The following is a 15,619-nucleotide window of genomic DNA, read 5'->3' on the forward strand; positions in this document are numbered from 1 at the left end:
TTATGGTCTGATCATGCAGTGTCGCTCTTTTGTCAGGTAGATCCTGGTCACATCTGGTTTCAAAGACGTTCCTGATCACAGTTTCCAACATCTTTTATATACAGTCTATGATCTAGACAGGCAGATTTGGTTTCATGGCATCAAAAGCAAAACTTTGGCAATTAAAACCAAATTCATTTGTATACAACGTTGTGCGCGTTAGAAAACACTCTCTTACTTATTTCCTATGATTTTGGAACCTGATCCTTTAAAGCAGGCGTTTTTTCTTCTGTAAATAATAGGAGCCATATGGTTTGTATTGTAGTGGCAGTCAGGGATTCATTACTGCACCTTGAGGACTGCCTCACCCAGTGACATCATTTGGGGTATTTGTTTTTAAGGGAAATGAGGTAAAGAAAATGATCCGTCTCGCTCCATTTCATGTTTCTCACGTTTCTCATAATTTTAGTTTTCAGTTATTTGCTGCCATTTCATCAAGAACAGGTCTCATTTTACTCTAACGTTTCTACTTCAACTTCAAACTTATCTGTATATCTTCCTACAAACGCAGTTTAGAAAGCTTTTTCATGAGGATAAAATATTAAAACTATAAAAGAAAGAAAGAAAGAGAGAAGAAGAACATTTAATTACAAAAACAAATAAAAAGCATGAAAAAACTACAAAGGAAGAGCAGTGACTGCCACAAAATGACTGAGGAAGCGAATGAAGGGGCTCCAAGAATGAAAGCTCCTGACGTTACTTTCAACACCGTGCTGGTGTGAGTCTCAGATTTCTAATGTCTGATAATTCCTGAGGGCTGAAGCAGGAGGATTTCAGCCAATATTCCCATCTCTTCTGTCATCCTGCAGCGCTGTGGGGCTGTGCTTGGACTGTGTGAATAAGTGGAGTTCCTAATGAGACACCAGTATTGCGAGAGCTTGGCTCAGACCAGAGCCCAGTTTCAAGGACCCGCCCTGATGCAGCTGTTGTGCATTGCAGGCTGCACTGTAACGACTAATGGAGCTCACACCCACTCATATTACACATGAGAACAACTACACACACACATAAAAACACAATGAGGAATTGAAGCAAAAAAAGGGAGATGTTCTACTCATTTCCCGCTTCTTTCATCGCTGGCCTCGGCACAGTTACATGATTCACAGCTCAAAATGATCCTTATTTATCTCATATAGAACAGTCTCGCTGCTCTGTCGTCTGTAGCCAAACAAAAAGGATGGTTAAACGTCATAATTGGCTTTAAATGATTATCCAAGGACAGCACTACAGCTCAGCACCTGCAGAGAGTGAGCCATGATGCACTGGACTGTTAGGGGATAATGGGAATTCCATTTGGCCATGATTGATTTTGCCAACGTGCATCTCGCTAAAGGCTTCCCGGCTGCTGGGGTTTTTGAGCCTGATGCATTCTTATCAACATGCTCAGCATCTTAGTAAGGGCCGGTCAGTGCTGTCAAATGAAATTAACTTATAAATAGGATCTCAGAAATTAGCTCAGTAATGTGGGTTTTTTTCATTTCAAGCACTCTGTGAGCATATTTTTCTCTTCTTATTCTGAGCAATTGTGTTTGGACACAGGACCAAACACAATCGAGCTTACATTGACATGCATAGGGCTACCTTTGTGAGAGTTTTGGATCAATTGACTGATTAAAATGTCATGAAATTTACAACTTTTAGGCTTAGGGTTAAGATTAGAATTAGGTTAGGGTTAGAAACGTAGTCGTGATGGTTAAATTAAGGGCTGAAAGGCCTGGGAATAAATGAATTCATAAAGAGTGCATGGATGCATGAACAGAGAGATCTAGTATTAGTAGAATAATACAAAGACAACCAAACATATGCTGCTACAGCTTCTTTTGCATTGTTGTGAGTAAACATTTACATGTTAAGGAAAAATTCAATCTATTATTTCACATCCACCCTCATACAGTATATATACTCCTACATATATATATATATACAGATACCCCACTATACCTTACAAATGTCATTGCAGCGTGCACACAAACCAAACATGGTGCCAGAGACAATGTGAAAGTTAACAAATGCTTAATATAGTCTTTAAGAGTTTCTTTTCTCTCATTGTTCCGTCAGAATTATGAATATTTGTGGTAAACATGAGGGTGTAGGTGGAACTCATTGCATGCCACAGTTATCACCAAAGCTCAGTTCATTCTTATGTCATGGAGCTCACAGATAATGGCTCCAGTGTTGCTGACTGGTCCTAACTGGTGCCATGCTGCCCTAAGCAAAAAGACAATAGTGGCTATTCTGTTATGGCCCAGCAAGAGTGTAAGTGGGTGTAAGGAATGACCAGTCAGGGGAAGGGGACAGGGGTGCCCAATATGGCCTCCACACAGTGACTGGACTGTGTCGCAGTCTGGAGGGGGGAAGATAGCACCACAAAGATCTGTCTGTCTGCCTCTACGCCCAGAATCCAAGTTCCATCGTGGGAGACACAGAGTGAAAGAAAGAGATAGATGGTGAGGGGAGAGAGGAGGGGATGCTACCCTCAGTCTGTTTCATTCGGTGGAGCTGGGACAGGATGGGGCGGTTGGGCATGTTCAGCAAGCAGGAAGGACGCGGGTCATCGGGGGATGCTGAGAGCGATGCACCGGTGAGCTGGAGGACCGCCACACAGACCGGTGACAGAGACGGCTCGGTAGAGAATAACACTTAGGGGCAGAGTTTGCTTTGTCTGGGCAACAATGGGCAGCATCCACTGGCATGTGCGGATGTTTAGCTTTAGAGGCGGTTAACAGCAATCGACTGAACAGAGGATGGACCCTTCAGTGGCTACTTAACAACCTGGATCTGGTGCGTTGCGTCATATCATTTCTTCATGTTGTACATATTAGTCTTTTGGTATATGTTTCAGGTTTAAGTCCAGTCATTATAATAGAAAGTAGTAAAACCAGGAAATCTTTTATTATTAAAGAATAATCCATTTCATCTGTATTATGATGAAACAGGCAGAGAGAATAAAAAAGATCAAGAAATGTGATCGTGGTAAGATAAAAGATCTCTTTTTGTTCTTTGGGAAATTGTCCCAGGCTCAGAGGAGCTCTCGCATAGATGTTTTAGAGAGGTTAATAAACTTATGATGAACTAATAAAACAATAAAATGCATTAAAGTGGGGTAAACTATTAAAAAAAGAAAAAACAGGAACCCCAGCAAATGCAGATGTTTTTTTGAACTTGCAGATGTTAAGAAATGTTTAAATTAAGAACATTTTATTCAGTGCTTCCAGGTGTAAGACGTCTTTCAGAAGCTTTTAAATACTACTTTAATTAAATATTAATCTTTTTTAAGTTGAAAACCTTTTTAAAAAGGCATTCAAGTGTAAGACGTGCACTCTTCTTCTATTTATAATTGTTTAATGAACACTTAAACTTTTTTCGGCATTTGGTTTCCCTCCATTTTCATATAGTCGATAAGCACTCCTTATGTCCGAGCCCCGTTTGAGTGGTGAAATCCATCAGTGCCATCATGATTTTGTTGCGTGATAATGGAACATTAAATGTTTACATTGCATTACATTCTAATGATAATGTACTTTTGATCCAATATATCGTATGTACTGTCCAGTGAAGAAGAACCGATTGTATTTTTGGAAATGATTTGTGTTTAGTGGATTTTACTTTACTTGACCCATCTGACTGACAAATACATATAACATTAAGATTATTAGTTTTAGTATGTTTAGTGTGTCAAAATTATGTAAACTGCACACATGGAATATGCATGTGCAGTTGAAATGGGGGAGTTGAAACTTTAATGTGTGTACAAATAATTTATGCCACTTACAGGTGGATTCATTTTACTTATCAGTGACAATCTTGTTTTTTTAGTTAAAGAAATTAAATGTTACCACTGACACCAACTTTCCACAAGGACAGCTGCAATTCATCACTTGTACTTTCATTTTTTCTCAATGAGCGCGGTTTAAATAGTTTAAATCATTGACGATAACGCAAAGAAATTTGTAGAAAATGGACAAAAACATGCAAAATGTTTAGTGCTGTGAGTGACCATGACTTCAGTTCAAAGGCTTTTGATTGACACTCACCAATCTCTGTTACATCTTTTCTCTTTTTCTCTGTCTTATTCAGTCCAACTCCTGAAATCAACAGATCTCAGCCGCCACAGTCTTCTCTACCTGAAAGAGATTGGGAATGGCTGGTTTGGGAAGGTGAGCCCACTTCAGAAACCTCAATCTTCATAAAAACCTGCTGGTAATTTCAAATCTGTCGCTCCCTGCCGGGTAGATGAAACGCAGCATCGTTGAGACTCACATCGTGGCTGTTAGTCTTTGCTGTGATCCCGGCTCCTGCTCGGAGCGGGAGTCGGTTAAAAATGTCCGACACGCTGCGTTACCTGAAATGTCTGAGTGTGTAATGCCAGCCCGATCCTCTCGCCTTTGATGTCAGCTTGTTCCCAAAGTGATAGACTTAGGCCTTGAGAACAAATTTTACGCTGCTAAATTTTCAAAGTAATAGCCCTCCTTGTAGCCTAAACCTTCTGGTGTGTTAACATGTTTTTACAACCAGATAACATGTTGTTGTCATTCTCTCTCGTTTCCCCCTTCTGCTTCTTTGTCTGCTTCTCCTCCTTTTCTTATTCATACTGTTCACTCATGAATATTCATCCACCCTCCTCATCCTTGTGCACCGTCACTGGGTATGTCCATCTGTTTGTGCGTATTATCTGCACTGCTGAACTCCCGCATGCCTGCTTCATCTCGTTTTGTCTGTCTTTGTGTAATGGTACTCCCATTGCATGTTTAATGTGTTTGCTTATGTGAACGTGGCCATCCTGTCTGTGTGCCTTCCCCTGTATGCATTTGTCTCTACTTGTTTCAGGTTCTTCTGGGGGAGGTGAACGCAGGCCTGAACACCACCCAAGTGGTGGTCAAGGAACTCAAAGCCAGTGCCAGCGTACAGGACCAGATGCACTTCCTGGAAGAAGCACAGCCTTACCGGTACACCTTCACCTCCCTCACATGTGTCTGTAGTTTATTCTTACATGGACAATTTAAGCAGTACATTTAAAATCTACAGTCTAAAAGTACTGATTGAAAGGGCAGAAGTAGTGCTTACATATGTCCAGTCTACATTTTAATAAAGTCTCCTTAACTGAAGCTGGATCAGGTAAACCTGAGCCACCCCTGAGCCCTGAGCATCTCTCATGTCTTTGTCATTTTTGTGTCCTCTGTCCTGACGTTTTAGTCCATTTTTGTTTGTCGTTTGCTCCTGGTTTCTCTCAATTCTCTTTCTTGTCACCCTTCCGGGTGTTTGAGGCAGACATCTGCAAATGTTTTATGTTCAAAACTTGAGATAAACTTATAAAATACTGACGGGTCAGCTTCCCAGGATCTATGAAACTTGCTTTTACTTGCTTTTCTGTAACTTTTATGTATAGCATCATGCTTTTGTTTTCCAATCACAATCAGTCAAATATTTTAGTTAAAACTAAGGATGCATGTCTTTAAATATACTTAATAAATACTGTAATATATAATTATTCATCCTAATAATTAATCCTTTATTTATCCCTGCAGAGGGATTCAGGCATTATCTGGGCAAATTATACTTTATACTTCCTTGGGAATACAAATGCAATGTAAAGCCAATACAATAACTCTGTCATAAACTCTTCTTTTAAAAATTTTATACTTTTTCCATTTTTGTTGGAAAAAAAAATCAGACTGAGGTCACGGTGTTTATATTCTAACGTGTTGCTGTTATTTTGCCCCTTTGTCGTTAACATAGGTTAAAATCTTCTCAGCGGCAATAACAGTAACACATACAAGCTTGTAAAAGTATAATAATGACAGACCTCTCGGTGGATTGCATTAAAGTTGTTAAAGGTGATCGGTGCATAGAGAGTATCATAAGAATAATAAGTTAGAATAAATGTATGCCTGGTACATGTGCAAGAATAAAATGCAGATCAAGGTTAAAATCGAATCAGAGTAAAAGAAAAAACACTTTAAATGTACTTTAAGGTTAAATGGAAAAAATAAAAGCAGAGTATGAAGAATGAAAAATAAATGATATTACCACAAAACAGTACTTGTTAAATTAAGATGGATGGTGTCTCAGCGTGGTTGTCTAATATTTTCTTGAATACTCAAATATATCAACCATATCTCAATACCAAAAGTATTTATACCCATGTAATACTAAAACATATACTCATGTTTAAAGGTGATACATAATATGTGCATGCTGAGATCCTGTTCTCTTCTGCTCTCCAGTGCCCTCCAGCATCCTGCTCTGCTGCAGTGTCTGGCCCAGTGCACTGAGATCACTCCCTACCTGCTGGTGCTGGAGTTTTGTCCACTGGTGAGTATTCAAAGCCATGAGACAGGTGCACAGAGACACTCTTTAAATCATTGTATGAAAAAAAAATATACAATACCAAATCTCAACTGGGGATTTTATTTTGACGATCCCAGTTTAATTTAAAGGGTTTAATATTTTAATAAAATCACCGTGTTTAACATTAGTTTATTAATGTCCTTGACAACTTTTTTGACTGTTGACTTTAATCCAAATTCTGTAGTACTTCAACTGATTGAAAGCATTTTAGTAATTTGTCATTGTAGAATGTTATATTAACTGTCTAATAAAATCCTTCTTGGCAGCTGCTGTAAGTATTTGGCAGACAAGCTTAAAGTGAGTCAATTTACACTTGTGCCACTCCAACCACTTCCCAGAATCCTTCACCGTGATTGGTTTAGTAGATTACACACAGATATTTATAGTGAATAATAGTAAAACCAAGAGCCTCCTGCCACTTCTCATCTTTTATTTTTATTCCCACTGTAGGTTAAGTGCAGGTGGGTAGTTCCTCTTATAAGGCGAGGTCGAGTGTGGAAATGTTAGCAAAAGCTAAACCAAAAACATCCCATTCAGATCTAACATAGAGGAAACTTTGCAATTATTAGCATCAAACTTGTTATTTATTATGTAGACTCCAAACAGTCTAAAGCTTTAAGACAAACTAGAATGAAGACTGCCAAGAAGATGATATTTAGTCCAAAGAGAAGCTTAATTCACTCAGATGGCCGGATTTCTCGGCTCATCCCTAAAATCTCTAATTATCCATTTCCATAAAGAAAAGTGAAGACAACAAATTTGCTAGTTCGTCTGGTCTTCTCCTGTGCAATGTTCCGGTTTCTGACACCAATCAAAGTTTACATGACTGGACAAAGACGACGCAGTAAAATAGTAAGACTGCCCTCCAGTGGTCATACAGATGTTTTATAGCTCTCTTTCATGTGCAGGGGGATGTGAAGGGTTACCTCAGAAGCTGCAGAACCTCTGAAACCATGAGCCCAGAGCCCCTGATTCTTCAAAGGATGGCCTGTGACATTTCCTCAGGCCTCCTGCACCTGCACAAACACAACTTCACGCACAGGTAAAGAGTCGTTTCAGACTTAAGCCTGAGAAATCCGACTGCTGTCACTGATGCTGTTCAGTCAAGCAGGCAGTCTCTGTTTACCTCTGTTTACCCTATAAATAACACAATTATTCTATATCATCAGTCCTCTTTTAGCTGAAGCAGTTAGTTTTTTGTATGCCTCAGTTCTGCCCCAGCACAGGCCCCGACTCACCTTCAGTCTGATCTTAACCAGAGACTTTCAAAATGCAGACCAAAAGGTGTGACTCTCGTAAATGCCTGTATTTTTTAAATATTTTAAAACGGTCCAGACTGCTATGACTTTATTTCCAAATCGTCAACGTATTGTGTTAGAAAGACATAGGACTAGCTCTCGTACATATTTCTAAAACGAATTTTTACCAGAAGGTGGTCAAAGTTATTAATTTGTATTTACCCTGGTGGCCTGGAAAAGAGAACTTCTTTGGGAAATGCAGAAGTTAGAAGAGCAGTCGCACATGTTCAAAAACATTTCTACCCGTTGGTGAAATGCTGCCAAAAAGTTTTGAAAGCTTGCAGAGAATATTTGCACAAAGTGACCCGACTACCACTCTTTTGGTGTCCAACAGATACTCAGGTTTTTGCCCTGATAACGATCATTAATTTAAGAGTCACCATCTGACTCATCTGGTTTCTTGGATAGTAGAATTAAAGGACGCCTTTGATTTTAGCCATAAGGTTATCGTCTCTGTGATCTACAGCAGTGAGCCTGTATATCATAACTTACTGTTCTTCAATACTGATAACAGATTTCAGTCATTGCTGTTCAGTGAGAACACCGGATGGCTTTACTAACAGACAAGATGCAGTCATCTAATGCGGTTTATTTGTAGAGTATTACTGCTGAAGCCTCCAAACTACCTCACACGTGTCCATTCATTTAAATCGGTTAACGTTCAGTGAATGCTTAACCCAAGCTTGATCTGCTTTCAGTTGAATGAATCAAAAGCCCTCCTCAAACATGTCCTTCAAACTTCTTGAAAATCCAGCTTTATTAACCGTTTTTCATATTTGTGTGTGTGTGTGTGTTATTTTTCTGTCTGCTGTGCTCTATTCAAAAAGATTTTTTTTTTTTTATTTCAATGAGATTTTTCTACTAAGTATTACAGATATCTCGCTCTGAATTTGAGATTAGCCTTTTGCCTCTCGGTCGCTTCCTGAAACAATATCCTGGTGCTGCCTGAGTGCTCCCTAAAGACTCCAGCATCAGTGATTTTGTTGCAGGCGGTGATCCCTCCTCTCCAGGACTCCAGTTTTTGTATTTTTTCCAATAATTTATTGTTATTTTATCTAGTTTTCATTTCACTTCATACTCAAAAAAAGAAAAAGTTGTATTCCTACAACAGTACACCTGGTTTTATCATCAAAACATACTTAAAGTATTCAAGTCATGACTTTAAATCATGGTGGATAAGTTTACCTATAATAGTATAGATTCATATTTCAAATGCAAAATAAGAAGTACCTGAAGCTTTAAATGACATAAACAATACAAGTAATTACTCTTGTCCTGTTGGGCACTTACGGCAAGGCATTTCCTGTATATTTTATTTCATTTTAGTAAAATTTACTTAATTTGTTTTGTTTATTTTTAGCCTACTGTGAAAACACAGGACTAAATGCTGTTGTTTGCAGGACTTCTAAGCATTTTTGTACATTGATAAAAATGTTCTAGTCTTGTTGTTTTGTGTTTGCTAATGTTAGAGAGACATAACAGCTGTTTACCCCCCTCTCCAGTGACCTGGCTTTAAGAAACTGCTTGTTGACGGCTGATGTCTCAGTGAAGATCGGAGATTATGGTCTGGCCCACACAAAGTACAAGGTACACAACCAGTGTGTTAAATGTGAAAAAGATCAGCAAACAACAAACTGGTCCTGTTGCTCTTTGTAAAGTTTGAAAATATATTCTGTATTCATCACTAGCAGGCAACAAAAAGCAAGCTCGTTATATAAATAGTCAGTTCCCAAATGGTTCTAAGTTTACATTAATCACAGTCGAGTGAATTTCTGCAGGGTTATAAGAACGTTCTTTTCACTTTTTAGCATTATATCAGAAAAGGCTAAATTGTCCAGCAGGTCATTTAGTTTGAATTTGTTTTTGTCATATTTCTGCAACTTAACAATTTACCTGACCCTCGTTTCAGGACGATTACTATGTGACATCAGACCAGATGTACGTGCCCCTGCGCTGGATCGCTCCAGAGCTGGTGGACGAGGTGCACGGAAACCTGCTGGTGGCAGACCAGACCAAACACAGCAACATCTGGTATCTGATCAATACAAATGATCTTTTGTATTTTGTGAGGACGATCGCTGACATCATGTATAGCCCTTAACCATCATTTTAAATACTGTACCAAGTTACCTAAAACAATCCTTAAGTTAGCTCCAAACTTACTGAGGATGTCACCAGCGTGTCGTCACTCCCAGAAGTCTAAAACAAAATGATTATATTGCATTCTGTTGAATAAGATTTAAATTTTGAAGTTTTAGGCCAAATATATATTATGATAATATTATTGTAATTCTCTATTACTTTTTGAACAGTTTGTAAGACGTGAAATCGCCAGCTCTAACTCCATGGATATAAGTTATAAAGAATGAAACACACAGGAGCTTTTATAATATTAATACACTAACAAACGCTTATATAGTTGTAAGTTTTTAACAGTAGGTAAAAGGATGGACGTTACTGCAGGATTATAAGAAATGTATACATGAAATGTACATGAAGTCACTAATAAGATATATTTAATCTTGTCCTGTGTCTCAGGTCTCTTGGGGTGACTATGTGGGAGCTGTTCGAGCTGGGAAACCAGCCCTACAGACACTATTCTGACAGACAAGTGCTGACCTACGCTGTTAGGGAGCAGCAGCTGCGACTGCCCAAACCGCTGCTCAAAGTACCCCTCGCTGAACGCTGGTGAGTCACACATAAATGCAGCAAAAATGGTAAATGGCCTGTATTTGTATAGCACTTTTCTAGTCCCTAAGGACCTCAAAGCGCTTTGCACAACCTGTCATTCACACACTGGTGATGGCAGCTACATTGTAGCCACAGCCACCCTGGGGCGCACTGACAGAGGCGAGGCTGCCGGACACTGGCGCCACCGGGCCCTCTGACCACCACCAGTAGGCAACGGGTGAAGTGTCTTGCCCAAGGACACAACGACCGAGACTGTCCAAGCCGGGGCTCGAACCGGCAACCTTCCGATTACAAGGCGAACTCCCAACTCTTGAGCCACGATCGCCCCACAAAACACAACACATAAAGCAACACAATTAAATCCCTTTCAGGAGGAGGTTTAATGAACTTCCAATTGTTATTCTTTTGTTGTTGCACTATTCTTGGACTCTGTTGCTGTAGCCTTGTATGATTCACAGTTCACAATGAACATCGCAGTAACTTTTTACTTCCATACTGGGCTTTGGTGCAGCTCCATGCCTCAGTTATGGCACGTGTATATATTGATTTTTTGGTTTGGATTATGTTGCATATTAGATTTTGCAATATTATTTTCTGATTTTACGTATTTGAGTTTTTTATATATTTAATTACTTCATTATCACCCACCTACTTTCATTTAATTTTAATTAAACTTTTCTTTCTTTCTTTGTGCCTTGTGTTTTGGGTCTACAGGTATGAGGTGATGCAGTTCTGCTGGCTGCAGCCTGATCAGAGGCCAACCGCAGAGGAAGTTCACTTGCTGCTCAGCTACCTATGTGCCAAGGGGGCCAGCGAGGCCGAAGAGGACTTTGAGAGACGCTGGAACTCCCTGCGTCCCAATACTGGATTCAACAGTCAGCGTGGTGCCTCAGCGATGTCACGGGACCACCCCTCATCAACCACCTCATCTTTCCCACTCTTAGAACCATTTTCTACTGGTGATGGCTACCACTCAGAGTCTGGAGATGACATACTAACAGTCACTGAAACCAGCCACGGCCTGAACTTTGAGTACAAGTGGGAGCAAGCCAGGGCAGACCAGTCATACAGAGCCCCAGACACGTCTAGTACCTTAGGTCAGGTAAACCATCATTGTCAGGAAGCATTTTACCCACCTGGAGGCATTGTGGGAGGCTGTCCCATGGAAAGCCTGAGCCATGGAGTTTCTCCTTCCTACTATCAACCTAAACATCTACACGCTCCAGGTGTACTTCCTGTCCTCAGTGCCCATAGCCCCTCAGTAAACAGTGAATACTACATTCGCATTGAGGAACCAGTAGACTGTAACATTGATCCAGACTACACCATGGTCTCATACAGCCCAGACTACCAGGGCAGCAGTGGGAGCTTCCTGACTGGGAGCGCAGACTCGGGTGAGTGCATGGCCTGCCCATCACAGGCTAAAACTATGGGTCCTTATTGGTCAGCTGACATCCATAAATCTGACATGTATGACTCTAATGACTCAAGTCCCGCCATCTCCCTGACAATGGAACCCCTTTTAGGTCAAGTGTCAGATAACAGCCCCCTACGACCCTGGGAGTCTAGTCACTATGTGTCCTATAAAGATCGAGATGGGGGCTATTATTTTGACCACTCACCACCTTTGGGAATAGATCACTATCTGATCGGAGGTGAGCTCTCCAGAGAGCATCATCAGGAAAGCTGGGGCTCAAGAAGCCTGCGTCAGGCTTTGGGGGAGTTGGAGAACCCACTAGTGATATCCCATTCTATAAACAGTCCATCTCAGCAGGCTTACAGAGACACATACCTGGACACAAATCAGACGTCCATTATAGGAAAGAATGTCACTGGAGGTTATTATGACATGATGGGTTCCCTGAGGAAGACTATGCCCAGCCACACAAGACACAACAGTAACTCTGTCAGTATAAACATGGAGACTCAGGGGGCTCTCTTCATCGGACACAGAGACAGTGACTCAGAAGAGGAAGATGAGGACATATTTGTTGAGAGACACACGTGCAATACTTGGCCTTCGAAGCACCGCCACAGCAGTGCCGGTCACCAGAGACGGGCAAGCCATAGTTGCCGACAGGACACCTACGCCGATTTCCATTATACAATGCCGAGTACAGACATCGAGGACTCCTGGCCAGAAGGACACAGCCTGGCCTTTCACTCTCTACCCAAACCCATCGATTATCTTGAGCCACACCAGGTCAAAGATAATAGTGCCTGCCTTAGTTTGAGTAAACATCATGCTATGGTGCCCTCGGAAAACTGCAATGCCTACATTTACATGTGCCATGAAGGTGAGACTCAGGTGCCAACATCTGGAGAGTGCTGCCACTCGCACTTTGTTGACCCACTCACTGGCTTGCTTGTTCGAAACACAAGCTTTTGTCAGCTCTACAGTCACACTAACTACAGAGATAAAGTCATTGACATGCCAAGCAATGAAGAGATGATCAATTTATCACCAGCTCCAGGAGGTCCCATCGTGGCCAAATCTGTGGACTGTGGAGAACAGTATGTCGATCTTACAACTGATGATGTCCAAGCTAAAGAGAAGAGGGAGGACGTTATTAAGGAAATCATACAGAAACTGCCAGAGCCTAGAAAAGAAGAGGTGACTCTAACAATGACAAAAGCCACTCAAGCCACTCCACCTCCTGATGATAACACGCATGTGATGGTGGCGGTGACAGATCCACAGTCAGAGATGAGTCACACCAGTGACAGTGGTGTCGACCGTGAAGATTCCAATGTAAGCCTTGCTGACATACTCGACTGCAGTGACGATGACGAAGAGGAAGACATCACAGACGATATAACTGATGTTACTTCAGGCATCTTCGCTGATGAGTCCAGTGAGCTGAATGCTTCTCCTGCCTTCAAGTTGCTACAAAAGCAGGTAGGAACACCCGATTCCATGGATTCCATGGATCTGCCGTCTGCAGCTGGGTCTTGTGAAGGCTCCAGCCCTGCGTCATCCCACCCTTCCAGCTCACCTAAAGCTATGGACAGCGGCTATGACACCGAAAATAATGAGAGCCCCGAGTTTGTTCCCAAAGAACCTCATGAACCTCGTGAACAACCTTTAGGAAAACCTGCTCTTGATGCCAGCCTGGAGGAGGAAGAAGTCCTGGAGGAAGAGGGAATTGAACCTAAAGTGGTGCCCACAGAGGGTGAGTCATCGATGGGTGAAGATTTGGCACTAGAAGCATCACAGGCAGATGACCAAATTCTGTTACCCTTGAGCGATAAGACGCCATACAGAGACTCTGCCTACTTTTCAGACTATGAGAATGAAAAGCAGACTCGGCATGAGGGAGAGGAACTCCAGATGGGGAAAACAGATGAGCAAAACATTGCAAAAGAACCAAACATGCAGGAAAAGAAAGCTGCAAAAAGGAAAAATGATAGAGAGGAAGAACTAAAGGATGTTGTAGTGAACAAGGACATAAAACTTGAAACGAAACAAACAGTAACAGACACAACAGAATTCTCTCCTGCACCAGAGATTGAGGAGTACTTGACAGAGGACTGTTGCGAAGATGAGACTTTAGGACTTCCTCCAGAGCCTTCTGATACTGAGGGAGGACTGGATGAATGGCCATCACAGGAAGAGAGCTCATCCTTGGGAGACTGGGCAGCTGAGGTGGTGGGGGCCATGGAAGAAGCTCTTGGTGCCCTGAATGGAGATTGTGCCACCAACGTAAATTTAGATAAGGAGGAAGCAGATGACATAAAAGACTCTGCTCAAACTTCAGAAACTTCAGAGGAGGCAGCAACCGAGATGGTTCAGAACCGGCCATCAGGCATATCCAGTGAAATGAAACACACCTTACCCAAAGATGAGGTAGCTTTGCAACAAACCTCAAACACCAGACGATTTTCCTCTTCCTCCCCTCCACCTCCATCCACCCCACCGCCTCCGCTCCGTGCAACAGAGGGCAGAGCATCTCCGGCCGACGGGGAGGAGGCCGACGAGGAGGACGGCGATACCGATGACAGCGACGAGTCGGACGAGGAGCTGCAAAGCTACAATATGCAGGAACAGAGCGGAGGGGAAGAGAGTGAGGAAGAGTGCCACCCAGTGCCTATTGTGGTGAGCGACAACAGCGAGGCCCATAAACTGCGAAGCCTGCTCAAGATGCCAGCATTGCTCACTGAGGAGAACCTGGAGGAGGAGCTCGAACACAAGAAGAAAACAGTGTCTTTTTTTGACGATGTTACCGTGTATCTGTTTGACCAGGTGAGTGTCAAAGAGGGAAGATTAGCCTTAATATTGGCTCTATTAATGGCACATCAATAATGTTTATTCTGGTCCACTCACTGACTCTTTTAATATCACAACTGCTAGGAAAGCCCAACTAAAGAGCTCGCCGAGCATGGCTTTCCTTTAGGAGCAGAAGGTTCTCGAACCAAACCCCAAGAAAGGGTTAATGCCTCAGATGACTCTTCAGACGGGAACATTTCGGAGGAGAGTATGTATTATTCTTTTACTTTCAAATGTGCAAATGTGAATATGATTACACACAATGTATTAGCACACTGAAGACTTTCTCATGTTAAGATATCAAACTATTACTTCCTCCCCTTTGCTGTTTTCACTCAGGTGCGGGTTTTGAGTGGGAAGATGACTTCCCCCTACTCCCACTGCCAACATCCTCAGCCGCATCTGAATCCCCTCCACCCCGTTCCATCACCACAACCCCAGACACTAAACCAGCCGTGCAGTATTCCCGCTTTACCGTCTCTCCCTCCAGCGTTTCCCGGTTCTCCATCACTCACATCTCAGACTCTGATATGGAATCTGCAGGAGGTAGGTCACTTCTGCAAACTCACGAGAAACTCATATTTTTAACAATGGATATACATATCTAATTTTGCCTCTGTAAACTATCACAGCGAATTTTAAAATCAATCATCATGTGGACTTTCAGCTTTATTTCAATAGGTTTTATGAAAACGTTGCAGTAAACGTGTTGATATGAAGGTTTTACACTCTGTATTTTTTCTTCCCAGAGATGTCAGATGGAAACTGGCTAGTAGCTGCATCTTATGAGATCACAGTTTTTGTGCATGATCGCTGACAAATAAAGAATAAAACTAAAATGCATCTTTCTGCTGTGTTAGACTTAAACCCAGTCTGGGAACCTGGCCCATTAAAGATGCAATTGTTGGCTGCAGCATATTGCCAAAAGCTGAATTGCCATAATAATGAGAAAATACACTCTTGCCAAATGTCTTTG

General features: G+C 41.7%; 1 protein-coding gene across 4 annotated transcripts in view; it reads left to right on the forward strand.

The window, feature by feature from the left end:
• The window catches only part of aatkb (apoptosis-associated tyrosine kinase b), a 73,333-nt gene that overhangs the window by 56,229 nt on the left and 1,485 nt on the right, over positions 1-15,619 (forward strand). For 3 of the 4 annotated variants that reach the window (XM_085285428.1, XM_085285431.1, XM_085285429.1), the window contains 10 exons: positions 4,117-4,196; positions 4,867-4,985; positions 6,264-6,351; positions 7,296-7,429; positions 9,188-9,272; positions 9,595-9,716; positions 10,224-10,373; positions 11,091-14,619; positions 14,728-14,851; positions 14,983-15,189. In XM_085285428.1, coding sequence (XP_085141554.1) covers positions 4,117-4,196; positions 4,867-4,985; positions 6,264-6,351; positions 7,296-7,429; positions 9,188-9,272; positions 9,595-9,716; positions 10,224-10,373; positions 11,091-14,619; positions 14,728-14,851; positions 14,983-15,189 — 4,638 coding nt within the window. Of the gene's footprint in view, positions 1-2,384; positions 2,821-4,116; positions 4,197-4,866; positions 4,986-6,263; positions 6,352-7,295; positions 7,430-9,187; positions 9,273-9,594; positions 9,717-10,223; positions 10,374-11,090; positions 14,620-14,727; positions 14,852-14,982; positions 15,190-15,619 lie in introns of those variants that run through there. The other variant, XM_085285430.1, reaches the window with a different exon arrangement.

This window comes from Mchenga conophoros, linkage group LG8, assembly GCF_057382185.1.
Source record: "Mchenga conophoros isolate Kocher_MC1m ecotype Shallow Benthic linkage group LG8, M_conophoros_male_GT1.1, whole genome shotgun sequence".
In the NCBI taxonomy this organism is placed as follows: Eukaryota; Metazoa; Chordata; class Actinopteri; order Cichliformes; family Cichlidae; genus Mchenga; species Mchenga conophoros.